The sequence below is a fragment of the Hyposmocoma kahamanoa genome, unplaced genomic scaffold (assembly GCF_003589595.1).
Source record: "Hyposmocoma kahamanoa isolate Upper Pololo Valley unplaced genomic scaffold, ASM358959v1 87, whole genome shotgun sequence".
Lineage (NCBI taxonomy): Eukaryota > Metazoa > Arthropoda > Insecta > Lepidoptera > Cosmopterigidae > Hyposmocoma > Hyposmocoma kahamanoa.
This window is the reverse complement of record NW_020654422.1, coordinates 7,621,722-7,649,390: the sequence shown is the minus strand read 5'-3', so window position 1 is coordinate 7,649,390 and position 27,669 is coordinate 7,621,722. Positions and strand designations below refer to the sequence as shown.

At 37.5% G+C, this 27,669-nt stretch overlaps 3 protein-coding genes across 5 annotated transcripts in view; 2 read left to right on the top strand and 1 right to left on the bottom strand.

The window, feature by feature from the left end:
• LOC113235102 (zinc transporter 9) overlaps positions 1–7,473 on the top strand; it is a 23,104-nt gene extending 15,631 nt beyond the window's left edge. Inside the window, exon 11 of one of the 2 annotated variants that reach the window (XM_026470674.1) lies at positions 5,364–7,473. In XM_026470674.1, the coding sequence (XP_026326459.1) occupies positions 5,364–5,416 (53 nt within the window). In that variant the 3' untranslated portion in view covers positions 5,417–7,473. Of the gene's footprint in view, positions 1–4,863; positions 4,989–5,363 lie in introns of those variants that run through there. The other variant, XM_026470673.1, reaches the window with a different exon arrangement.
• Positions 7,474–9,146: 1,673 nt separating this feature from the next.
• LOC113235103 (ufm1-specific protease 2) lies at positions 9,147–23,402 on the bottom strand. The gene is made up of 10 exons (XM_026470676.1): positions 23,364–23,402; positions 22,906–23,127; positions 22,554–22,781; positions 20,921–21,094; positions 19,151–19,250; positions 18,851–18,997; positions 18,408–18,530; positions 15,193–15,457; positions 13,720–13,973; positions 9,147–10,112 (listed from the first exon to the last, which is right to left on the bottom strand). Exons 1-10 carry the CDS (start codon positions 23,400–23,402, stop codon positions 9,901–9,903), a joined length of 1,764 nt encoding a protein of 587 aa, XP_026326461.1. The 3' UTR covers positions 9,147–9,900.
• A 1,291-nt stretch (positions 23,403–24,693) lies between these two features.
• The window catches only part of LOC113235507, a 4,693-nt gene continuing 1,717 nt past the window's right edge, over positions 24,694–27,669 (top strand). The window contains exon 1 of one of the 2 annotated variants that reach the window (XM_026471239.1): positions 24,694–25,170. In XM_026471239.1, the coding sequence (XP_026327024.1) occupies positions 24,861–25,170 (310 nt within the window). In that variant the 5' untranslated portion in view covers positions 24,694–24,860. The remainder of the gene's footprint in view (positions 25,171–27,669) is intronic. The other variant, XM_026471240.1, reaches the window with a different exon arrangement.

The following is a 27,669-nucleotide window of genomic DNA, read 5'->3' as shown; positions in this document are numbered from 1 at the left end:
TGGACGAACTCTTGACCACTACCTAGCCCTAGAGCAAAGAAGAGGTCTACGTTGGTACGAGCTCGCCCAGAAGATGCCTATTCAATCGCACCTTGAAAATATTCGGGTTGTATGTACTCGGAAAAATAGACGCAGGCAGGGAATTCCAGTCACGGGCTGTGCGCATTATAAAAGATGACGAAAAGCGCTTAGTACGACTTAAAGGAATATCAACCAGGTGAGGGTGATATCCCGCCGTTCGTCTAGATGTCCGATGGTAAAAGGGGGCGGATGGAATGAGCTGGTGGAGCTCATGGGCACACTCTCCGAAGTATAATCTGTAAAAAACCGACAGACCCGCGACCTTTCGCCGATGGGCTAAACTATGAAGTTTATATTCGAGCTCATCGTCGCCAATAAGCCTCCTGGCTCTGCGATCAATCGAGTCAAGAGCCTCTAGTTGGTATTTCGCTGAGCCATCCCACAGGTGACTGCAATACTCCATGCAAGACCGGACCTGCGCTTTATATAAGGTTAAAAGCTGTCCAGGCGAGAAGTATCGCTTCACCTTGTTAAGGATACCCAGCTTCTTGGCTGCAGTTTGCGCTTTAGACTCTATAGAAGCGCCAAAGTTGAGGTTTGCGCTTAATGTCGTGCCAAGAAGCTCTAGGCGGTCGGTAACTGGGACAGATACACCCCGAAAAGTAGGAGTCAGATCAAATGGACTCCTTTTTGCGGAAAAAAGACAGGCCTGCGTTTTGGTGGCGTTGAAGCTGACCAGATTGTTGTCACCCCACTGGGCAACAAGACTTAAGGTCAGGTTCGTTCGCTCTACCATGGCCTCTCTCAGCGAACGAATATCTTCCCTGCCGTCTCCTGCGCTAGACAGATATCTCTCGGTAACTGTACTGTCATCTGCATACCCAACTATACCCGGGACCAATAGGTCATTGATGTGTAGCAGGAAAAGAGTCGCCGAGAGAACAGACCCTTGAGGAACTCCAGCATCAATAGCCATCAAGTCAGATGAGCAGCCTTCAATGACTACTCGAATCGACCGTTCCCCAAGGAAATCTGATATCCAGCTGCAAAAGTCGGCAGGGATGCCGTAAGCAGGAAGCTTGCTCAGCAAACTTGCATGCCAAACCCTGTCGAAGGCCTTTGAGATATCGAGCGATACGGCCAGTGCCTCACCGTGTTTCTCGATGGCCTCGCCCCAGCAATGCGTAACATACACGAGAAGATCCCCAGTTGATCGTCCCCGGCGGAAGCCATATTGACGATCACTGAGTAGGTCATTTATTTCAAGGTATGATAGCAGCTTACCGTTCAGAACTCTTTCCATAACCTTGCAGAGTATGGAAGTTATGGCGATTGGTCTGTAATTACAGGGGTCGGCGCGGCTTCCCTTTTTAGGGACTGGTTGCACATTTGCAAGCTTCCATGATTTAGGCACTATTCTCGTTTTTAGTGAGAGGCGGTACAGACACGTCAGTACAGGAGTTAGCTCAGGCGCGCAAAGCCTCAGTACCCGTGCTGGTATACCATCAGGACCACTGGCCTTATTCACATCTAGACTTCGCAGAGCTCTACGAACCTCTTTTGCGTGGATTGTGACCTCCGGCATTGAAGTGTCACAACGAGGTAAGTTTGGTGGATGTTTTGAGCCTGCATCTAGATGCGAATTGCTTGCAAACATTGCAGCAAATAAGTTTGCTTTATCCGTTGCAGAGTGAGCCAGTGATCCGTCAGGTTTTTGCATGGGAGGCAAGGTGGGACGGCAGAAGTTGGATTCAACTGCTTTGGACAGGGACCAAAACTGCTTGCTACCAGGAGGGTAGGATGCAAGCCTGGTCCCGATCCTGCTGATATGGTTGAATCTAGCCTTCCGGAATTCGCGTTTGCAGGACTTGGCGGCAGAATTAAAAGCTCTCTTTCTCGCGCGAACCCTCCGGGCTCGAACTTTGCGGTCGCGAGCTTGTACCCATGCTTGGTAAGCAGACTGCTTACGGGCCTCAGCACGTGCGCAGTCCACGTTATACCAAGGTCGGGCTTTGTGACCCAGTGGAATGTCGGAGAATGGAATAAAGTACTCCATTCCCTGCCGGATCACATCTGCAACCGCATCAGCAGAACACGAGGGATCACCCGAGGAAAAGCAGACTTGCCGCCAAGGATAAGACGCAAAGAAGTGCCGCATCTCATCCCAATCTGCTGACTCGTATCGCCATACTCTTCTTGTACCTCTTGGACAGTCATCAGGAGGAGAGTAAGTCGACACGGATTTCACCACACAGTGGTCGGATGTTCCCAGCGGTGCCGAGATCGAAACCGAGTGACCGTGTGGATCTGTTGTCAACAGAAGGTCCAAACAATTGGCTGCATGTCCGTCAACATCCGGTACCCGCGTTGCTTGGCTTACCAGCTGGGTGAGATTTAGCGATAATGCAAATTTGCGCGCCTCCCTCCCAGCATGGTCTGTTTTTACGTACGGAAACAGCCACTCACTGTGGTGAGCATTAAAGTCCCCGAGAAAAATAAGCTCTGCTGAAGGGTACCGTTGTTGGGCTTTATCTGCCATCTCAGTTAAGTGGACGAAGAGCTTAGTTGTCTCCTGGTCACCACTGTGCGATCTGTAGACACAGATATAGAGATATTTCTCCATTCCTGTGTCCACCAGAATCCATACATGTGAAAACCCGTTACTTTCAAAGCAACGGAGACGCCGATAGCAAATGTCGTCACGTACGCATACGCAAACCCCAGCTCGCTGCAGAAATTTATGCTCAAGCGAGTATCCTGGGTAGTTGAGGTACGCAACGTCAGACGGTGTTACTATTTGCGTCTCCGTTAAGAAGAATAGGTGCGGCTTCTCAGTCTCTAGGTGGTAGTGGACCGGATCAAGGTTAGAGTGCAGGCCTCGGATGTTAGTGAGGTGCACCTTCATTGGGAGGAAGTGCAGCCGTTGTTTAAACTTACTCTTCTTATGACTTTTTATTTTCATGGTGGTTGGTGGTGTTGGTGGGGAAAAAATTTGATGTTCCAGGCGCCACTCAGTTGACCAATAGGATCTCTTAAGATAGCTGCCCATTGGGGAACTCACATGGAGACTGCGGGGACGCCCGAGCCCCCCCGAAATGGCCACCGGGTCCTCCCATCCAGTCGCCAACTGGCACGGTGGAGCATTTCGGGATTTTTCGCGAGGTGGCGGGGCAGCCTTTTGCACGTGCCTGGCGCGCTACTTGGGCCCCCTACTGCCTGCGGTCGGCCAACGGCAGGACCGTGCCTCGGATCCCGCTACCCTCCAGAATGAGTTACCCGGTACTGCTTATCTCAGAGTCCAAGACCGGTACTAAGCGGCGCAACAAACACCCTCAAATTTCCACAAAGGCACTGGTACTTCCGCACACAGACGGAACGCAGCAAGCTACTTGGCGCCTGACTTCGACGGAAGGGTGGTAGCAAGCCAGCCGGCCCCTTGCGGAGCCTACCACCGCAAAGTGAGATCGTTCAGCCGTCACCACCCGCTAATGAGGCAGAAGGTGCCGTTGCCCGGGGTGGACCACTAGGAGGTAGATCCCAAACCACCCCAAACATTTTTAAAAGCTTAACATATTTAAAATTTTTATGACATTAAATAAGAGGTAACATTTTCACTTTATTTTAAATTTATGTAAGCATTGTGTAACTATCACCTGGGAAATTAACATTTTTCGGTAAATACATACATATATGTACAGTTTTAACTGAAGAAGATAGAAACTTAAATGTGACTTGCGCCTTTTCATTTACTTAAGTGATTGAAATGTGTAATTAAAACAAAATTATGTATTTAGGCAATTACGCTTTTTTACCAATTTATTTTCTACATGCGTCCAATTAACTTAGTTTGACCTTAAAAGTGTGGGTACTTACGCCCTTTTCTCTTACGGTAACTTCATACCTAATCCACATAGGAAAAAAAAATTGTGGCAGATTTGCCTTTTTTTTTTGCTGATTATATTCAAATGTAATCAGTTCCGAGAAGACCCGGGATTTGTAGAAGGTAAGGTCCACATTATTCTTTAGTTTAGCTAAATTAACGCCCTCCATCATGTCATTATGAAGCGCCTTGTCTACATTTATTTGGTGTTGATACACCAAATAAATGTAGACAAGGCGCTTCATACAAAGTCTTCGAAACACATTTTACGTTCCTAATTAAGGTCGTCTCAAATTGCCGCAACCAGACGGCGCGACGACGCTGAGACGCTTTAAAACGAGCAAAGCAACATACATTTTACCATCTACGACATAGATTCCCAAACTTTTTGGCTCAACGCCCACTTAGGCAAGATAAAAATTTTTCAACGCCTACCACCACAATATAATTTACACGCTTAAAACACGCTTTTTTATATTAACACAAAAATCACAAGGGAAAAAAATTATATATGTATGTAGTGTAGTTTATATGTATAGATAATTCAGTAATTTTTTTTCCAAACGCGGTAGAATCCCCTGGACAGCGTCAACGTCCCCCAATTGTTTCCGAGCTATGTCCAATTTCCTTACAAAAATTCGCCTACATTCTTTTCCGTGCCAATGTAAATTATGCCTTAAGAGATCATGATACGTGTCAGTGATTCACAATATATCGCTCCTATCTCCACGATGAGTCAAAAGTACAAGTGTAAATTAAGCGCAGTCCACACAGGCATGTTTACATCATCTGTTCACACCGCGAACTAAGCTAACCGAACTAAGGTCGCATAGTTGGTTGCATGCAGCTACGTCAGTTAAGCTAATTTACCTTAGCTTCGTTCGCGGTGTGGCCTGCGCTTAGTGTACATCTACGGAAGACGGGTTGATGCAGCAGAATTATATTTATGTTTTGTTTTTCAGAAAAAGTTTCCGCAAATTCGGCACTGTGATCTGGAGATCCTATAAATATAATTTTATTGTTGTAAGTTTGCAAAATGTTGAAAATGGTTTAGTCAATCTCCTAAGATGTATTTATTTATACATATTTCTATAAACGATAGCAATAGATAGGATGTAACTTGACATTTCTAGACTGCAGCTTTAGATATAGTTCAAAGGTTTTATAGCTTTGTAAAATCTGAGACAATATATTTAAGTATCTAATATACACAGTATTTAAAAAAAGAATTATAAATGTTAGTATTTATTCTACTTCGACAAACAAACCACACATATTCAGCTTTTAGAAGTCCGTACAAATATTTAAATACATCAACTAGGATCTATTTATAAGGAACTAAAAATTGAGATTTGCCAAAAATCGTAGAAGCAAAATCTTAAATTGCCTTTATTGATGTCTTAAGTGTTACTATAATTAGAATTTATAGTTGCTGTTCCCCAAACTGCAAATTAATAAAGCAACTTAGTATGTTTGTATTTTGATCCTTATGCTATAATGTATATAATTATATAAGAGAGCTGCGCGATCTTTCGTATTTTCTCTTTCTCTCATATTACATTGAAACATAACGGCAGCTGTCACGCTAAATATATTTATTCAGGTTCCAGCAGGAAACTTTGTTATTAAAATTTCCATTTGCTTTTAATTCATGCATGTGAGTTATACGTCAGAATGTAGTTGAAAATTCAAAGCGAACTGCTAGCTGTAATAAATTGACAACTTTGTTATCTTCGTAAAGGCCAAAGTACAGACGGCAGCACATCAAGCTAAACATTGACGGTCCTTGGGCCCTACTCTCAAAGCTCGAAATCCGTAGTTACGGCCGTTTCCACTATGGATTACCAACAGACTTGAATTTCGATCGGGGCTAGAACTAAGAACGCGATTTGACAGCATCAAACAGGGGTCTGTTACACAGAAGAGAACAGACCCCGTTTTTTCGTGGACAGACTTCAGAGTAGTTCCGTAGGTCTTCCATGGTTAGAAAACGGCCGTAACTACGGATTACGTGCTTCGAGAATAGTGCCGCTTGTTGAAGGGAACACAGTGCAAGGGTACTGGAAGCGAAATTCAAACAAGTGTATTGCTTGAAGTGCTGTTAACTGTACCCACGTCAAAATGTTTATAACATGTGAAGTGATTCAGATCCAGACAATATTATTCCTATGACCACGTACACGCTCAGTGTATATTATAATAAAATAGGGGCATTCTTTATCGGTATATTGTATTATAAGTGACCGTATGGTGTCTAGAATACGATTTTCATACAAAAGTGAGGGTATACTTGCTTGAGCCTGAAGCACATAATTACATTTAATATATTTTAAAGTACATTGCGTGTTTCTCCATTGTAGTTTTACTGGGTTTTCGGAGGTAATAGGTGACTATATTATAAAGGAATCAGGAAACCTTAAATGCTTATTACACTATCTGATATCAAGGACCCTGGGTCAAGGGTGGGCGTGGTCCTTACTAGTTAAGGCGCCGCTCTTATTAACTTATATATAAGACGCCCAAATTAGGGACCCAAATTCTTATTACATATCTCTATGTTAAAGTTAGGATCCCTCGAAATTGGGTAGTATAATAATGTTATAGACTATTTTTTTATGTAAGATCTCCACAACAACTCTACCCTCCTTGTCATGATTAACGCATTTGCATCTCGGGGTAACTTTCGAGATACTGACACCTTAAGTTTTGTCACCTAAAAATTTTCAATTAAAAGTATAATTCAGCTTCACTGCACCGTGGCAGCGATACGAAATCGTGAAATAATTGCGTTCGTTTAATCCCTTGATGTATCTTTAATACTTAAAGCTTGAGTTATGAAATTAATGTATAACATATTTAAGAATTCATTCAATCTATGAATCACTCTCTAGAAACACGATTACTCGTAGTTAGTCGATAGAAAAAATCCCAAGTTATCTCTAACAACAAAATAAACCCTTGGTACGACGTAAATACTTCTCGGAAGGTTATCACATTATATATATTATAATATTGAAATACCTAAAGTCCGTCCCGTAGTAGCCAGCGCCACCACACGCTTCCCCCTGTCCGCTTTAGTCCTGTTTCGGACGCAGACGTCCATGACGTCTGACATAAAGGTTGTGCCACTTGGGCTTACACACGACTTTAAAAACGTATGCTACACGCACACATACACGGAGCGCATAGAATACCTAAAATCGATTACCAAGATCGATGCCCTATTAACAATAAAACTGAAACTAAATAAAATATTTAAAAAACCGATTAGAGGGGGTTGTTGATCTCATTTTGCTGGTCCCAGATATGTTTATAACAAGATATCGCTAAAAATGTCGATTACGTTAGTTATGATAAGGGCAGAACTAGTCGCCTAGATGCCTCGTTGTTTCGTGTGACTTAGCGTATTTCCTCGTTTATCATTTCACTGTAAACACTAATTTGTTATATAACATTTTTAAAATGCACCATTATACAAATAAGGTTACCTGAATCTGCCTGTTGGTCGCCGTGTACGCGTTACCTTGGAGCCAACACCAACCATTTAGGACCGGATTTAGAGTATGAACGTTCCTAGGCCCAAAATTTTTTATATACTTATTTTATACAGCGAGTGTCCCTGACATTGAACGTCACTCGAAATGGTGCACCCCTAGGCCAAATCGAATGCTAAATCCAGCCCTTCAAGCAACTGCGTATATATTCTTTATGATTCCAAGGAACGGGATTGTTAATCGATATGCCTGTCCATAGCAGTTGCAGTTCCAGTCAGAGGGAAGTGCACCTATCACCCTGAAACATAAGTTGACAAGTTCCATGTGCCTGTAATTTCACCAGCACCCTTTTCAAAACAATGTCACCATTACTGTGTTGCGGTTTTGAAGGGTAAGGGTGCTGTTGAAATTACAGGCACGTGAGACTTGTCAGGTTGACTGGCGCAGTGGCAGTGCCCTTCAGATTTTTGCGATTTAAAGCTCTGAGTGGCACTGCAACTGTTATGGACAGACGTGTAGCTTACCATCAGGCGCACGACTTGTTCGTCCCGTCACTTGATATTATAAAGATACTCGCCCTTTTGTTGAAATACGTTTTATAATTCACAAATAAGGTTTTACGAAGTACATTCTTGTTGCACTATTTACCTAACAAATAATAAAGTATGTTAAGTTTCAACTAGACTTCTGTGATTTAATTGTAATATAATCTAATTGTAAGAATATAACATAAGTTCAGGTAATGCTTGTATTTATGTAAATAAAATAAAAAAGTTTAATTATTTTTTATTTTTTTTTTGTTTTCATCCAATTTACCTTACCATCAATAGCTATCGCGAGCTCGCAGTGGGATAATGGACAGTATAATTAAAATATAGAAATACCAATAATGTAAATTACTTGGCTGACTTTAAAAATTCTGCAAGGCTTTTTGCAAAAAACCACCTATTTGAAAATCTTAAATCGTGGTTACCTACGATTTAAGATTTTCGACTTTATTTAAGAGACGACTAAAACCGAATAATTCACGTCTTTTTTCTGGGTGCAATTGGATCTAAGCTAGGTTAAATCTTAAGATTAAAAAATGGTGCCGCCAGAATAAGCTTATTTCAGCGTGGACAGTGAAAGACCATATCTTCAAAACGGCGTAACGACTAAATCTAGTTTTTTACGACTACAACCATTGACCTACCACTAGAACCGACTAAATCACTACTTTTTTCAGTATAACCAGATCTAAGCTAGGTGTTGTGGTTCTCGAGATGAGAAATTGTGTCGCTGGAATAAGCTTATTCCAGCGTGGACAGTAAAACACCCTTATAGCTTTTGAACGGCGGACAAACTAAATCTAGTTTTTTGCGACTAGAACCGGTCTAAATTGCGACTTTTTATCTGACTAGTCAAATTTCAAAAACTCGACCATGATCACGCTAAAATAAGGCATGCCAATATTACACCAACATATGTATAATTCAGGTCTCGTCTGAAAATACGCTAGGAGAGAATATTTTATCATACAAATTTCAATCCTCGTCTCGTTTCCCCTAGCCTGTGGAAAAGCACCTTAATGCTTTCTCTCTCTTGGTATTGGAACAACCAACCGATTGAGCACCGGCTCTTCACTTATTGAAAGTAACTGAATTTTATTCGTTTTTTAAAGACATCACCAATACGCTTTAGTGTATAATAATTTCCATTTGCTTAATATACTTGTATTCGAGTAAAACCATCAGCATAAATGGAATTATAATTTAATAGGTACAAAATATAAACAACTCCATTTTAAAACTTACATGCCTCTGATACTTTCACATAATACAAGCGATCAGAGAAATTGATCGTTCAAAAAATGCAAAAAATAATATATTTTAAATTAGTGCAATTACAACCTTTATATGGTGTTACATTATCCACGATACTTTGCGCCTCTGTTTTACTTACGTTGTCAAGCCTGGTCGGTGCATTAATAAAATCAAATTGCGAAACAAGTATGACCTTTCATAGAAGACAGTATATTCTTAATTTTATTACAATATAGATACTAAAGTTATACATTTACAAGTTGACGAATGTGCTGTGCGCAAGATGGTTATGCCAATTAAATAAAACAATTCAATTTCATTCAAAATGCAAACCGATAACGCAATAGTTGCAAATTATTATGATAGAGTCAGCCATGACGACCTGAGAATATTTTATCCTAACCTATCCCCTTAAATTACTATGGCGAATTCAAATTAAGATATTTTCACATTAAAGAAAAATGCAATCTTGTGGAATCAGGAGGCCTTAATGCCAATTTATCACAGTTCATAATTCGATCGATTCGGATTATGATACGCCTTATAAAAATTACAGCTATCCTTTTCAATGGAATAAATCGAGGACAGCACTAATGTTTGCGAATCTAGTAGCAACAGGAACACGAGACGTGTTTCTATAAAATGAGCAATTCAAGGAGCTGTGGTAAGTGAAATTCACAAGCTTTAAATCAAATACGATATTCTATATAGCAGGTTTCGTCAGCGGTAGACATAAATTATAGTGGGCAGTTTTGTTCCAAAACTCTGAATTCTTCCAACCACACCAGCCTTTGTTGACGACGGTGGTCAAATCCTCGCCACCAGTATAGTGCGGGTCGAGAATCAGGTAACGCGTCTCGTTTGTCGCCGAATTGTACTCAATACCCAGAATTGTGTGGGCTAATACTCCTCCACCTGAAATTACGATAAAAATATAAATCTTCCCCTATATGATATGCGTTGTTCAGTCGCCCGTCTCATAGTATGATAATACAAGCACGCCATGTACGGACGCACAAAAACAAAAGACGGTGTTAAAAAATTACATCAAATAGTAGACGTGTTTGTTTTGTTTACGCTTGTTTGAAAGAGTGCCTCAAATTCTTCTGAATTTGTTCAGCATTTTATTTCTATTTCATAATCATACTCCCATAAAGAGATGCCAATCCGCGACGCTAGTATGAAAATATCAATACGTAAGTACTGCATTTAACAAAAGGTATTTTAAAATACGTGATGAACACCTTAATTTTTTCAAATTATGTTTACAATCTGTAGGTGCAATTAGAATAATAATTTGACAACCCTACGCTCCGAGCGAAGTGCAAGCATTGACGCGCCGAACAGGCGGGATTTGCCCTGTAATACGACAAATTATATACAGACTGTATATTTGAAAGTGGGACATACTTATAGAGTGCGTTACATTCCTGATTCTGAACACAAAGAAATAACAAACTAATGAACTTGAACTTTACAAAAAAATATTTTTTTATTTTTTGTGAACAACATTAGTTATCGAAATCTATGCACATCACTATTATTGTTCCGACGCAACGGCGAGCGAGAGTGGGGGCGCGGGCGCATCTGAAAATTGGAGAGACAGTGCACGCGCGACCTTGGCCTAGCGAAGACACGTACATTATTTGTACTTCCGCTCGCCCGATGGCTGCACCCCAGCGAACGCGCCTCTCGCCCGCGCAAAATGGATATTTATTCTAACGTCGAATTGACTGAGATGGTGCTACTTTACGCAATAACTGGTGATAGTGTAAGGCGAGCTATTGGAATGTTCCCAAATCGGAGTTTACGCGGAGGAGGTGAATAGTGTCGAAGTGTTGCATGAGAGGATTATCTCAGCATTTTATACTGTGAGGCAAAATGTGTTTGTCTTGAACAATTTAAAACAAAATTTACTACAACGTGCTAGACTATGCATTGTGGAAAACGGAGGACATTTTGAACACCAGTTCCGTATCGCGTAAGTGTAAATAACTAAAAAATCAATTGTAATCATTGTAAATAATCTGATTTCACATTTTTAACGACGCTAAAAATCTCAATTCTTATTCAATTATAACTAGTTACTAAATCATAAACTTATCTTTTTTTAGTACGTAAAACATTTCGACGATAGTTCAGAAGTAAAAAATAATTAGCATAAACTAAAACGTAATCATTTCGATAACAGCTTTTTTCATCATAACATAAATAATAATGCGTAGGTGAGTAACTTAGTTTACTTTGTGGTTTTTATTTTCTAGAGAAATGAGGTGCTTTGTTGGTTCTAAGTAGGAAGGGAGATACGAAGTCATTGTTATTGTTGCTGTCTCACTCGGCGCTCGCTTGGTAGTATTCCCATTGCACTCGAAATCAAGCGTAAAGGAAATCGGTTTATTCCTATGTACACATCAAAACACATTTGTTGATTTATTTTTTGTTCTATCCCATATCCAAATTTTATTTTAGTCTATGTTAAATTGTAACGTGATTTACTACGGCATGTATCAATATGTCTCACTTTCAAATATACAGCCTGTATAAGTACACTTATAATACGACAAATTATACTATGACACTTGGGACCGTCTTGTCGTCTGCATGCAGTTGGATCAAAAATCTTATATATAACCAAATTTATATTAATTCAACGACAGTTTTACTAAGGCGTCGCGCAAACGTGTGTCTTGTGTTGGATACAAGCAACCGACAACTAGAAGTGAACATTCTATTTTCTTCTTCATAGTTGCCGGTTGCTTGTATCCAAAACAAGACGCACTTTTGCACGGCGCGTTAAACTTCCCCAGAACCATTCAGCAGTTAACTTTTATGTGAATTGTGTAAAACAGAAACTATATACGAGATGGTATATAGCTGCGGGGATTCCCGAGACTGCGCGAGAATTATCAGACCGTTTTACGGCTCGTCGTGCTTGTAGGTCGTACAATTGACATCAAGTTCATTATGCTCTGGTTAAAAAATTCGCTTTCACTCCCTTTCGCGGTAATGTAAATTGAACCTTAAATTTTACGGAGGACGTTCTTATTACTAAGAAAAACAGATGAAAATATGTATTTTTTACTTAATCGTATAAATACGAGTCGACCTTTCACACATTTTTCAAAGTAATATTATGTACATGTGAATGTACAATCTGTCTTTTTTTTTAGGATGGAGAACATTTCCATTCATTACGCAAAAGTGTTGCCCACTTGCAGACATCTAATGATTGCAGTCGGTACAATATTCTATCGATTGAATGTTGGCCACGCTTATGTAATAAATAGCCGAATATGTTTTGTTTGAAGTGTCAATTTTTCTAAATTCATACATACTTACATATACTGTGTTTAGAACTAACTATGTCTCTTCAAAATACAAACAAAAGACTTTAAACTTTTTAATTTTAATTCAATATAACAATTCTGCCTATTCTTGTTAAAATGTATATGAACAAAAATTGATTTCAATACTAGTAGGCCATCTGTCAATATAACAATGAACAAGGCAATAACGCAATTAGTAATAATTAGAATGTCGTAACATTCACAATTCGTACATTTTTGGCATATTTACCAAAGTCAAAGTCAAAGATCATTTATTCCATAGGTAAAATAAATTTACACTTGAAAACATCACATTTACATTACATTAAGCTACTGCTCATTCACTACGCTGATTTCCCTGAGAAGAACGAGCAAGAAACTCTAGGGATTGCTCTTTTCAAATAAAATTAAATGCTATGGAACACACTTTGATTCAAATTTGTGTGGATTCTGGAGCCGTATCATCTTTCCATACATCCTTATCTAACACGTCTTCAATTTTGTAATATGACTTTTCAATGAAAATATTTTTAATGTAGTTTTTAAACTTAGGAGTAAACCCTTATTGTTCACTATGAAAAATATGATTCCTACCGAAATAGGACAGTAATTGAGTCAGCATAACCTTTTAGAATATTTTACTTAAAGCTGGTAAGATTGAAATGGGCCTAAAGTTGCTAGGATCAACTTTCCTACCACTTTTGAATAAGGGAATAACCTTGCTGTGTTTCATTAAATCGGGAAAAACACCTTCGTCAACGCACTTATTGAAAACTACAGCTAAATGTGGGGAAATTAGATCAATAACTGAGTCTATAACTTTAGTTGATATGCCCCAGAGAGCTTCAGTTTTTTTAACATGTATTGATTTAAAAGCTTTTATGATGTCTTGTGGATTAACATGACGGAAATTAAATAAACTGCCACAAACATTAACATTTTCCTTTAGGAGAACAATAGCAAGAGAAGGGGAGGAATTTAATGATTCTGTAGCGTTCACAGCAATTTCCGAAAAGAACGATTCAAAAGCTTGGGCTACCTTCGTTCACAATCTATCAATAAAACTGTGGACAACAACTACTTGACCATTTAACATTTTATGAAACTGGTAACCCTGTAAATGTCATTTTACTCCATATTAAAAAAAAGACAGATTAAAGTTAATACAGTATACACAGTGTAAACTTTCTATTTACCTATCATAATAGGGCTTCCATGTTTCTGGAAATGATGAACAAGTTCTGGTGCGTAGCTCTGTAGCTCAGTTCCGCTGTTAGCAAATATTATCCGCGACTGTACTCCAAGTAGTGTTTCCAAACAGAACATAACTTCTGTGGACCCTATCCATTGCTTAGAACCTAAAAAGGAGGATGGTTTATCCCCTATGTTAACAAGGCACTGTTGGATATCCCTGTGAGTTGGTATTTCTACTGTTGTGTATCCTTGGTACCTAAAATGGAACAAAATATAACTAACATTTTTGTAATTCGCAAAACAATTCTTTTTCCTAACATGCGGACAGTTGGACAATGTAATTCAAATTAGACGCTTATAGAGGCGCTGCAGTGGCTAATTTGTTTTCTTGACCACAATTACTAATTGGATGATCCAGAATTCAGAAGTTGGTACTAATACACGGTAAGCAAGAGACTAATATTTTTCGAGTTCCTAGGTTTTCAAGATTGTTACACATGTTTTTATTTACATTGAGGGCGCGTTCCCATTATGTCCAGACGACAGTCGAGCATTTTAACCTATACCGTCCGACGACGATAAATAAAACGTCACGATAAAAATGTGACGACAAATAATCGCAGCTTCAAACGATTCTGTCTTGCAAACGACAAGGCTAGTGGGAACAGCTAGACACGATAGTCGTTCAATGATAAAATAAACGTCCACGACAGGCACGACAGATAGTCGTGATATGGCAACAGGCTAGACGCGGCAGTCGTCCAACGATAAATAAAACGGTAGAACATAATGGAAACGCGCCGTTAGGTCCGAAAAAATACGTTTCATTTCCACCAGTATTTCTATTAATCAATAAAGTATAAGGGTGCCCATGACACTGAATAACTTATGCCGGAAATTAGGAATTCATTTGCAACAAATATGTCCATATATGGAAAATTAAAAATTATATTCATAATAAAAAATTTTGGGACACCCTTGTTTTTTGTAATTTACATAAATAAAAAAATATGTAAAAACTTGTGTTCCAAAATTCTATTGGATTCTTCTTTTTTACTCTGTATTACCTTGAACAACACCTATCAATACCATTGTCACCATAATAACAATTAGACAGTTCCAACTGTGTATATATTAAAATCCTATTGTTTTTTGTTTTTTTATTTTAATAACGGATTCGGGCTGCTGTTGGGCCTTTCTCGTTTCTGCATTGCGTCCATATGTTTGCAGATATGCAAACAGACGATTTCTATGCAACGATTAGGAAGAAGACCGCATCCTTACTGCAGAGGACTAGGAACAGCTCTAACAGTATTCTGAATAGTATGTTATATGATAGTATATGTTTATAGTAACAAATTGGTGGCGCCCATGTTTAGGCATTTTATTAGTATGCTGGTGTGGCACGCCCACTAATGTTCACTAATATACTAACTTTTTGTGTCATTATAGAAAACCATCAATATGATACTAACCTAAACCATGAAAATATGGTCTGCATTGAACGATAAGCACAACCCCACCCGTCGTCGTTGAAGTTGTCCTGCATATAATGATGGTATGTATATCTTCCTCGTACTAAAGCCACGTTAATTTCATTATTTGTGGGTGGCATAGTCACTGCTTCGTGAGGATTCACCAATTTCCCTCCACTGTTGTATGGGTACGCATTGCCTCGGCGGAAAAATGGCCTGTCCAATGGTAAAGCTAACTGATCATGGAGTAAACGGCGTTCTCTATCTGTAAACAATGTTCGTCAAAACTGTATTTAGGTACATTCGTTTTACGATAATCTTAACAACTTATTTGTCAAATACAAAACACATTGAAAAACTGAATGAATAGTTAAAGAGATGATATTAAGATGTTTTTAAGATCTCTCAAATTCACTGCTTTATAAAAATAAAAAAAATAAATAACACACGCAAATGCTGCTATCCTACTCCTCGTTTTTTTAAGCAACTTTCAAAAAACGGAAGTTCTCATTTAGACCGTATTTTACGCGATTTTTTGTGTGTTACGCGATTACTCCGACATTTATTTGTGAACCGATATCGATGATTTATTTCTTGTTGGAATGGGGGTGCCTCAATAATGGTCCCATTCAAATTTGAAGAAAGTATTCCACCTTTAAGGGTGGCAAATTAAGGGATGAATCCGGTTTATGAATTTTACCCACTTTCCGTTAATTTCAATAAAACTTGTGACATGGATACAATACCGCACACACTCGCAGCAACGCACTAGGGAAACCACAGAACAGGGAATCCCTGCATCGCGGGTGCCAAGGACACATACCTAAACAAACACAAATTACATCCAAACTCACAAGAAAAATAAATATAGGTCATACAAATATTTCTCCCGGCCCGGGAATCGAACCCGGGACCTCTGCTTGGTTTAGTAGTTTGTTGCAGTTGCAGATGTAATTCCAATGAAAATAAAACGTTATGGTGACTAGAGCTGATCAAATAGAAATGCAGACAAATGAGAGCATTTGTCTGCATTTCCATCAGATCAGCTCTAGGAATTCCTTAACAGTGTACGGCAGCTACCTTGTATTTGGGCTCATATCATTTGTATTATCGAGGACATCCATATGCGTTTTAGTTACCATGAGGAGACCGCGGTACGAACACGTAAACAGATAAGACGAAAAATTTATTTTTTATTAAGTTGTAAGTTTTTTTTCCTTTCTTTATCCTACGATCAGCCTTCCTGGCTAAAAACAGATTGGTTGTATGAAGTTCATAATGGAAAGGGTGCTACTCCCAGTGGAGCGCTGCCCTAGAGATTGTGTAGTCAGGTATTTTACTGACTCAAAGTCGTCATGGATGTCACGCCTTTTTTTAGTCGTCGTATGCTTTTAGGCATAGGCTTTCAGGCATGGTGAGCTGCTTGGCTAGTTGGGTGATGTTCTAGCCGAGTTCTGTATTTATCACTGTAGGAAGCTATTTCTTCTCTAACTGTGGGCATGTCAAGAAATTCGTGGATCTCCGTTGTTTTTATGAACCATGGCACATTTGACATCTGTCGGATATCGTATATTAGAGGTACTAGCCCCAGAGTTGTATGCCATAAGACCAAATTGGCTTTAGTATAGCTTTGTAAATTCGAAATTATTTGAGATTAGAGATTTTGTTATCAATGGCCAGTTTAGAATTTCGTCCAATCAGCTAGAGGAGTCCTTTGAATCTCAAATTGATCTCATCTCTTTTGGTTTGGATGTGTTTCGTCCAGGTAAGTCTGCGGTCCAAATGCATTCCCAGGTATTTCACTGTATTCTGGTGTGGGAGTTGAGCGCCATTTAAGGTGACCAGTGGGCAGTCTTCTTTGCTGAGAGTGAAGGTGACCTGTACTGATTTAGTTTCACTAGCAGCAATTCTCCATTTTGCTAGCCAATCCTCCTTCTTCGTTTAAGCTGCTTTGAAGGAGTCGGGATGCTTCAACTGGACATTTACTTGAAGCTAGTAACGCCGTGTCATCAGCGAAGGTAGCGACGGTGGCCTTTGGGTTTTGTGGCAGGTCGGCTATGAAGAGTGTGTACAGAACAGGTCCAAGTACGGAACCTTGTGGAACGCCTGCAGAGATTTCATGAAATCCTAATGTGTGCTATCCTTAATTTGAAATGTTCTGTTACTAATGTATGAGCTCAGGACTCCATAGAATCTGTGTGCCAGTAAAGACTATATTTTATATAGCAACCCTTTGTGCCAAACCTTATCAAAGGCCTGCTGTATGTCAAGGAAAGCCGATGAGCAGTATTCTTTTTGTCATATGACTTTCTTATTGTTCTGCATACTCTGTGGGCTTGTTCTACAGTTGAGTGCTCTTTTCTAAATCCAAATTGGTGGTCAGGGACAACAGAATTTCCCTGTAATACATGGGTCAGCCTATGTAGCAGACACCTCTCAAACAATTAAGTTATTTTATTATTTTTATTGCATTGAAAATGGTAAACATTCAGATGATCTACTAATCGAAAGTAGTAATAAACTCAGCCTGGTGACATTTTCGTAAATAAAATAAATAAATAAAAAACTAAATGTTAGTGCGCATTTGACCTCCTTCTCACCTGATGGAAAGTGACGATGAGGTCGACGATGTAGCATGCACATCTAAATAATGCCTATTCGCACTGGCCTTGAAAATGTCCAAGTTATAGCGTTCGGGAAATAATAAGTTCACAGGCAGGGCATGCCGTGAGTCATAACTTTTAACTGCCTCAGTGGCCGAACTCCGTGGACTGCCACGCAGAGGTCCCGGGTTCGATTCCCGAGCCGACAAAAATATTTGTATGGCCTACATTTATTTTTCTAGTGAGTTTGGATGTAATTTGTGGTTGTCTATGTGTGTGTCTATGGCACCTGCGATACAAGATTTCCCTAGTGCGGGGCTATGAGTGTGCGCGCGTTGTTTATAACTTCAATCTCTAGTACTTATGATTGCCTCACATGCTATTCAATATGTTACAATGCTGCTTTATATTTATATTAAATAGGTATTTACCCAGGCAGCTTTAGAAAAGGAAATCTACAAGTAAATTATCTCAACAATCGCTCTTTACATTTCCCAGGGGAAATATGAAGGGGTGTTTTGTAACCATTGAACCACATGGTATGTGAAATTGAATTATATTTCGTTTTGTTTTTTCATTGCGTTTTATATTGAATTGTATCCTTTAACTTACCCATGCTTTCATCTGGGATTCCTTTGGGTACTATACGTGTAATAAAATGGCCAATTTCTTGCGGTAAGTAATGATAAGTCTCTGGCAAGCGTAATCCTGCACCATCCCCAATTCCTTCTTGACCTGTTCCCATAATAAAGCTTATAATTGTATCTGTTTGTTTCATTCAAGATATATTGCCATTCGAGTTAAACACAAAGGTCATTTTATGCAATGTATGGTGATGTGCTGATAAAAACATATATTATGGTTGTATTCAACTTTGTTAGCTAACAAATTTACAGTTCTAATTTCACAATTTAGGAATAACATTCCCATACTGATGCTATTAAAATTAAAATGTCAAATGCAATAATTAAAAACACCAAAACAATTATTCTTTAGTTTCCAAGAATTTAAAAGTTTTATCAATTATACAATACTGTAGCAGTTTTAATACAAACCTAGTTGTTCTATCAGTACACATTCCAACAACCGTAGGGAGCGGCAAGCTGCTTCTACTAGCACTGTGTACAAATCCAGCAGCTTTGTGTTGCGGTGTATCATAGCCAGGGTGTCCACTCGCAAAGGCATGCTGATGCAATATGCAGCTATAAATTACAATAAATATTTTACAATAATACTATCCTGGGTGTTTTGTATAGTGCTTCAGAGTAATGGTTACTCTGCTACTCACAATACAGGGAATTAATTGTCTATTCCTATAATTGTGCGAAAAGGCAGAAAGTACAAACATCACTTACGTTTCCTTTGTGTGGTCATCATTTTAACAGCTGTTTTTACAAGCTTATCTGACAATATATCCTTTGTTGTTTTCAATACTAGATTTACAGGCACTATTTCCTGGAAAGAATTAAAAAATAAAATTCAATCCAATACATACTCCCTACTAATAGTATAATACTACTAATAATATATATAATAATAATACTACATGCAGGCCAAGAAGCTTATAGGTGATACGGAATTAGTAGAGGCGAGACTTCGGTACCTTAAACACCTCTGTAAATTGCCTGCTTATTGGTATTGTACAGGATATAAGACGGACCCAAAGTGTTGATCACCAGAAAGCTAGATGGGTGGACGATATAAACAAGGTAACCAAAAAGACCTGGATGCGCATGGCCCGAGATCAAAGAGAATACCGTGGAAATGAGGAGACCTACATTCAGTAGTGGGTGCTAAAGGCGGAAGAAGAAAATCACGGAGAGTGTGCGAGGGAATTGCACAATTTAATTCCGCCTTCCCCTTTCTATCACTAGGGGACTAGACATAGGCTGAGATTCCAACCCTATATTGTGGTTATTCCAAGGATTTGCATGAAGCGTTTTGCTTCCACATTTATATGGGAACAGCTATGTTGTGAAATCGCATTACTGAGTGAATGGCCATTACTTAGGTGTGAATGCTCCATCGTCACTTTCCTTCTGGTGAAATGGAAGTCAAATGCAGTTATTTTTTAACAAATGACAAAAGTCAGGCAAACTTTATGAAACTGGAATTGTAAACATTAAATCTTCTTAAGACTAATAAATTAAAATTCTGTTAACTAAACAATATACCCTTTTAATTTTTATTGAATTGATATTCAATTATTTTTGTGAAATTATTCCACTAGTTTGTTAGAATTATTAATACAAAGAGACGAAACACTCAGAAAAAATTCCTTCGACCCGGCCGGATTCGAACCGATAATTTTTATTGAATTGAATATCAATTCAATAAAAATACAGCGAATAGCGACATCTCTCGCCAGAACTGGTAACTGTAAAGGTACTAACTGGGTGATAAATCTTTCATAGATTTCTCATAGATGGCGCTACGACTAAAAAGTCGTTGAAAAAACCAAACACAAAGGTACGACGCAAGCACATAGAAAAAATCTCGTGAGGTCCGCTGGATGGTTTTGTGGCTTAGTTGGTATAGCGTATGGTACGGTAAGCTAGAAGACGTCGGTTCGAATCCGGCCGGATCGAAGAAATTTTTTCTGAGTGTTTCGATCTTTGTATTAATAATTATAACGAACTAGTGGAGTAATTTCACAAAAAATAATTGAATATCAATTCAATAAAAAAAAAATACAGCGAATAGCGACATCTCTCGCCAGGACTAGTAACTGTAAAGGTACTAACTGGGTGATAAATCTTTCATAGATTTCTCATAGATGGCGCTACGACTAAAAAGTCGTTGAAAAAACCAAATACAAACACACAATGTGCTGGTGACATAGAAAAAAATTCGTGAGGTCCGCTGGTTCTTTGCGTGGCTTAGTTGGCATGGTAAGCTAGAAGACGTCGGTTCGAATCCGGCCGGATCGAATTTTTTCTGAGTGTTTCGATCTTTGTATTAATAATTATAATAAACAATATACCTTCGACTTTAATATGAAATATTAAACATCATACATTTTTGTATCCTATAGCAATGTTCAACAGAGTGGAGTTTAGATAGAGTTTATTGATTGTTACAATCAATAAAAAGTTATCGCCCTGTTATTATACCGTAACACTTACAACAGAACTAGTAATGTGCTTTTTCTTCTTTGTAGGCTGTTCAGGGCTCATGGAGTCCACAAGTTCACCTACAGTGGCATCTGTACTGGTCCCAGTTAAACCCACATCTGATGCTACTCCAAACAAGTACACTGATGTGCCATCAATGTGAAATGACACTTGACCTGATGCTATCTGTAACAAGAGTTTAATTTCTCTATAAAAAAAATATATTTTCTTATACTTTTAAATTATATAACTTCCAATATTTTCTTGGAATGAAACAAAAAGTGTAAGGAATATTAAAAAAAACAAAAACAGCATAAAAAATTGCGTATTGTTGTGATGGAGTGATGTTATAAATGTACAGGTAAACACTGCTTAGATACAGTCTTAGGATATTTGATAAATTAGTCTAATGACAACAAATACACATGCACTCAGTATTTTATAATTATTTCTTATATAACCTAAAACCAAACTGGAATAGCACTGCTAGCTTGAGACTTCACAACAATAAACTTGAAATGCGGTGAAATTATAGACATATGGGACTTTTCAACTTATGTCTCAGGGTGACGGGCGCAGTGACAGTGCTTGAAAATCTGAGGGGCACTGCCATAACAGTTGCAGTACCTCTCAGATCTATAAACTGCAAAGATCTGCGCCCATTACCCTGAGACATAAGTTGAAAAGTCTCATGTGCCTGTAATTTCACAAGCACCCTTACTCTTCAAAACTGGAATGCAGTAATGCTCACATTATTGCTTGCTCCCGTTACTAAAATCCCATGTAATATGCCTGGTTTGGATGTTCTCATCCACTGCGTGGATTCTGTTGTCTTGGTTCTTATAGTATACGGAACTGCCTAGTTTAAGACTATTATTGGTATCCTTGTCTGGCATTTATTAGTATGCATTTATATTTAATTAACCACAATCACATAACCTACCGAGTATAATAATATGCAAATAATTATTACACAATTTGTGAAAAAGGCAATTTTATAATTTAAATGAAGATCTTTATGCAAATAAATACCGTTAACACTTCCATCATTAACTCATTGTTAAAAATGTAAGTTTTGTTTAATATGCATAGCACTAATTTGAGTTATTACATGCCACTTATTCCTTGATTATCTTTAAACAAATAAACATAAACAAAAATATTTTTGTAACAAATTTAATAAGGATGAAAATTGTGTACTAGTCAGTAAATAACACAATTAACCTGTCACACCACCCAAAACACGTGATGTCACTAATCATTTTGGTACAAATTTATAAATAAATTAATTTTTTTTTAAATGATTGATGACAACAGAACTGTACTTTAGAGAGATACTGTGTGGACAGTACAGTACCAAAATCATTAAGGATACATTATGTTTCTACAACACATGATGAGATAAATAAAAGCAAGGGTGACATTACAAGTTGTATACATACATACTTACAGGTGTTGCAGCAATACAAGAAGTATACATACACAATACGAAAAATGAAAGAAAAATTCATCATTTTCTTACATTTTTTTTATTGCTTTTAATAAGGCCTGTAACACTTGTTGTTAAATTTGGAAAAGGTTCCAATTTAACTTTGCTGAGCTGAACAGCTGAACCTTATATTAAACTTATTTGAAGCACAAATACCTTTTTCCTCTTATTCTGCATGATATTTTTAACACCTGTAATGGTAGCTTCACAGCTCAGTGGCAGTATTGTGTTTAACCTCACATGTAAGAACTGTTTCCAAAGATCTTCAGCAGAGAATACATCATACTGTGTCTCTTCAAACTTATCATGAACTAAAAAATGAGCTTTCATGTCTTTTTTCTCATTTAATATTATGACCAATGGGTTGTCGGTTATATCAACATCCTGAAATATTTCGAAGTAAAACATTACCAAAGCATGACGTAGGTCTAAAATTAATACTTAAATATAATATTTTAATATAACACTGTAGCTATCTCAACTTTTCTACAAAATAAGAACACAATACCTGTAATATCTCCTTAATGTTTGACTCAATACTGAGCGTTTCGCCAAGCTTTAACGCCCCGCACAGCTCAATCTCAGCAGGTAAGTTGAGCAGCAGTTGGTTGTACGAGTTATTCTCATGCTCAAACAATTCTAAACTTAACCCGACGACGAGCAATGTCCCATCGTACATTAATCCGTACAAACATCCTGTACTTTGATGAGTGTCTATTTTAGACAGCCTCTGCAAAAAAAATAACACAAACAACTCGTTTTATTACCCATTAACACACTATATCAGGAAAAAAAGTCAAAATTAATTGATGACGACCAACTGGATGACGTATGGAGTTACAGCCAATGTACAGATGTTTACCACAACAATTACCCAAAATTACACTTTTAATAAATTTTCCTACTTGTTAGCAATAATCTGCAACTGATTTGGGCAATAAATATTACATAAAACGCAAAGTTTACCTCGATAACATAACTCGATATTTTGAGACGTGGTGACATTTTAAAAGAATGTTGCCATATAATATTTGCATCCTTCTACCGTTTGCGTTTCCTCTGTAAACATTTATTTTGTCGAATTTGTTTTTTTTTATTATTATCATTAATGGCTTTGCTTCAGCATTTAGCCATTAAAAAGGTTAGGAAAGCAGAATTAAAGATGGCATTTATTATCCTGCATCCCAGTCTGCCGCGTAATGCAGGAAGAAAAATGTAGTCGCAGCGTGCAAGCTATCCTGCAATGAGTCCTACGAGACTTTATACATGGGCCATACGCAAGATAGTGTGTGGTGAGCAATCCGACACGCAGGCAGTAGACAGCTCACACACTATCCTGCATATGGCGCACGTATGGAGTCTCTCAGGACGCATTGTAGAATTACAGGTGACTTGCACGCTGAAATTACATTCATAATTCTGTAATACGCAGCGGACGGGAAGGCGGACTGCAACGCAGGCTAATGAATGCTTCCTTTACAGATTTTCGAAAGGGTATGGAATTTAAATAAAAAGTGTCTGGTATGTTGTGTAGGCGAGTAGTAAGTGAGTAGCTATTAAAGGTATATATCAGCATACGATATCAAAGTTTCATATTGTTTGAATTCCTCTAAAAAAATTATATTGCCATTTTACAATTATTATTATTTTATGTATCTGGTGAGCATTAGTTAGAGAGCCATCAGCATGTAACAAACAATTAAGAAATTAAAAACCTATATTATAATAAAAATAACATCTACAAATAAGGTATAAACGTATTTTAAATTACCCAACAAGAGAACGAAAACGATGCTAGGAGATAGGAGTTATTAAAAAGGCTTTTTCGTTGTTGTGAAATCATTTTAAATCTCGTTTTTCTCTAGGTGCCTTTAGTTATACAAATTGTAGTAATTAAAAGAGTAAAATATGCTAGTTTTATTTGAACCACTTGGAATGGTTACAACTAGAACATAGAACTTCAAAGTGACAGTATTTATATAAAATACTAGAGGGTGCGCGAAGATGTCACAGCGTATCACTGAACGCAGTTTATGGACATATTCCAACACAAGATTATTTAATAATTCATGCTAAATAAAACTTCGAAAGATATTTCTAAACGTAATATGAGTCTTCGAAATCATAGTTTTCCAATTTTTCGAGAATTTTTCCGGAAAAATTTCTAATTAAATTTTTTCGGAAAATTAACAACACTTTGACCGGAAGTGAATGAATGATTGGTAATTTTTCTAAAGTTGTCATTCGAAAATCATGCAAGTCACTCATTCCCTCTAGCTGTCAGTTTTTCTCGGCGTGTTTCGCAAGTTTCGTTTGTTACCGCCGTTCTCGTTTTCTTTCCTGTCGTGGCGTCAGTTAGCAGAACTTTAATTGTATAAATACATATTACTGTGGCTGTGAAATCGTTTGATTACCTCGAAGTTAATCGTCCGCTGCCAAACGTTACACTCGACGCTCACAAAAATGCCGGCCAGCAGCATCGATTTGTACCATATGCAAGACGCTAGAAATAATTTTGACGCCATGCGCCCCGCTCCAATTTGTGCTGAAGCCAATCAATATATGGGTCAATGTCAAAATATCCACGTATCTACAAATTGCTATTATGGCTATCATGACCCAAAAACATTGGAAAACTCCCATGTAACTACAGATTGCGAAATGCTGGAGATGCCCCAAGCTGATGGGATGGCGTCAGCGTCACCCAAAAGTAACGCTAGAAAACGAAGTGCCGACGACAGCGAGTATCCACTAAGCAAACGCATACGAGAAGGTAAGAATTTTTCATTTCGACTTTGGAATCTCATTGAATACAAATTCTGTTCATACGGTTTATTGTTCTATTCAGTGAGGTTCTGAAGTTTGTAAAATAATTTTGATATAATATTAACAATGCAGCAGGACTATATACTGATTAGCCAGTTTAAATTTCCATATTGTGGGAAGTCTCCAATTTGTATCATGTATGTCATCAAAAATAGATTTTGTTGCTGTTTCATACTTGGTTATAAAAATGCAAATTGATTGTTCATGTGCCCTTGTAAATACAGTTGTAACACCTGTTGCATTGATGATGTTTTACAGGTGGGCCTTGTTACTAAACAACCTGCACTAGCAGGCCCTAAGTAGCACCACATAGTGCTTGCCCCAGCAAATTCTTGCTCTTGCTTGCACTAGTTACTAACTGGGTAGCCACTTTTCCTTTATAAAGTGTCCAAGACTTTATAAAGCAAAAGTGGCTGCTTGCCCTATGTAGTGCTGCCTGCCATCCTGCGCAAGTGCCATGGTGTTTTTCCATTTACATGAGAAAAGAGTTCTAACACCATTCATGCAAGTGTACATTGTGATTTAAAAAAGTCAACCACATTATTAGTGTAAAGATTATATTAAAATTCTTGAAAATGGAATCACACTCTTTCTTCATATGGTTATCAATACAATGTCAATTTTAAATCAAATGAGTGTATTTTTATTAGTGAAAAGAATTTTGTCTATATTGGAAACAAGATAGCAGCATTATAATTTGTATTTCACTTTACAGATTTGAAATTGATTTCAGACACAATAGAAAAACATGTGATATATCATGTTGACGTAATGTTATGATAACATCTTTGACAGAATGAGGTTTCTGTAAAATCTTTTTGAATTATATGTACACTTTGTAGTTATGTATGTAAAATGTTTTAGTTATACATTTTATTTGTTAGAAAATTTGTTTAGCTTAAAGTATCATATTAAAAAAATTAAAATAAATGTCATAAAATATATAGGTACAGGGTCAAAAGCACATCAAGCTTTACACTTAAAACTTGAATCCAACTCTTATCGCTTCCGATAAGAACGGTCCAAAATACAACGTGTCAAGCTTGATGTGTCCTTGACTGTACAATCAAGAGCACATCAACTTTGACACTTTGGATTGTTCTTTTGAACTTATGTCTTTTGTTCTATTTATATCTTAAGTGACAAGCTTGACGTGCTGTCCTTATTAGCGTACCAATTAGGTAATGAATGTTTAATATACATTTTACATAAAGTTAACTTCAAGTTTAAAATAGAATGTTATGTGAGTTATTGTTCTTTGGCAACGGACTTTTTTGTTAAATATCTTTTGTTATTGTTTCTTAAATTGTAATAATAAGATGCTAGGAAAATATTTTAAGGTAAAAATATAACATGGAGGAAGAATTGCTACAGGAAAATTGCATTTGAAATTATTATAATTACAATCATTTCACAAGACTTATGTGCTGATTTCTATGAATCATCAAAACTCCCTTTTGAACCTTAACTTTTCTCAAAATTATTGAGAAATAAAAGTGTGAATTGAGGGTTATTTGTGAGAATGTGTGAATGTTCTAGAGCCACACAGTGTCTCTAACTCGCAGCTGTATTTTCAACTCTGTTTAAAAAATTGTATAATATTTTTTTCTAAATTTATTTCAGTTTTCCTAAAATCATTAGAGACACTGGGTGTGTCTAGGATGCGTGACAGTGAATTTTTCAATTTGGGTATTTAAAAATTTTATTAATTGTGCAAATAAGGAGTCAACTAATTAAAAGTTGCTCAAAGTGCCAAGTAGCAGTGGTTAATCCCTTTTTTAGACTGTTCTTTTACACCAGCCAGCACTTTAGTATAAAGCTAAGTACAATAGTAAACAAAGTACACATGGTTAACCAAAACATCAATTGTTTGTTTCGATAGCTAATATGTCACTTCAATTATATCCATATAATCCTAACTTTTTAAATTTCTCAATATAAAAATAAACACATGGGAGGCAAGATCATCATCATCCATACCATTTTGCATTACCTGAAAAGTCCAGCCCATAGATTAGAAATCTGGTTTTCCCGTATGTCTGTGTTGTTTTAAATTTTTATTGAATTGATATTCAATTTTTTTTTTTGTGAAATTACTCCACTAGTTTGTTTGTGTATGTATTGTTTATCAAAAACTGAAATTATCTAGAATTATTCAGTAGTCCATGTGGTGAATAATGTGTCTTAATTACTCACTAAATTCAACTTTTACTTAGGACAAGAATGGTCCCAAGTAAATCCTAACATGTTTAAGGGCATGTGAAGCTGTGCCAACATACATTTATTATTACCTTCTTAGGATACACATATCACATGGGTATGTTTTTTTAATTAACAGTATTTTTTTCTTGGCTTTTCGCAATAAGTATTTCATTTATATTAAATACACACATCAAAAGTGTCTAGGGATCAAGTACGTTTAAGAGTATTGCTGCAATTAGGGTTA

What these genes read in the sequence shown, in the direction of transcription:
- LOC113235103 (XM_026470676.1), bottom strand. Translation starts at nt 23,402, where the DNA reads ATGTCACCACGTCTCAAAATATCGAGTTATGTTATCGAG. An exon ending in GATGACCACACAAAGGAAAC is followed by an intron (nt 18,998 to 19,150) that starts GTAAGTGATGTT and finishes TGTAATTTATAG; the next exon opens with CTGCATATTGCATCAGCATG. An exon ending in TGGAAGCCCTATTATGATAG is followed by an intron (nt 10,113 to 13,719) that starts GTAAATAGAAAG and finishes TCGTAATTTCAG; the next exon opens with GTGGAGGAGTATTAGCCCAC.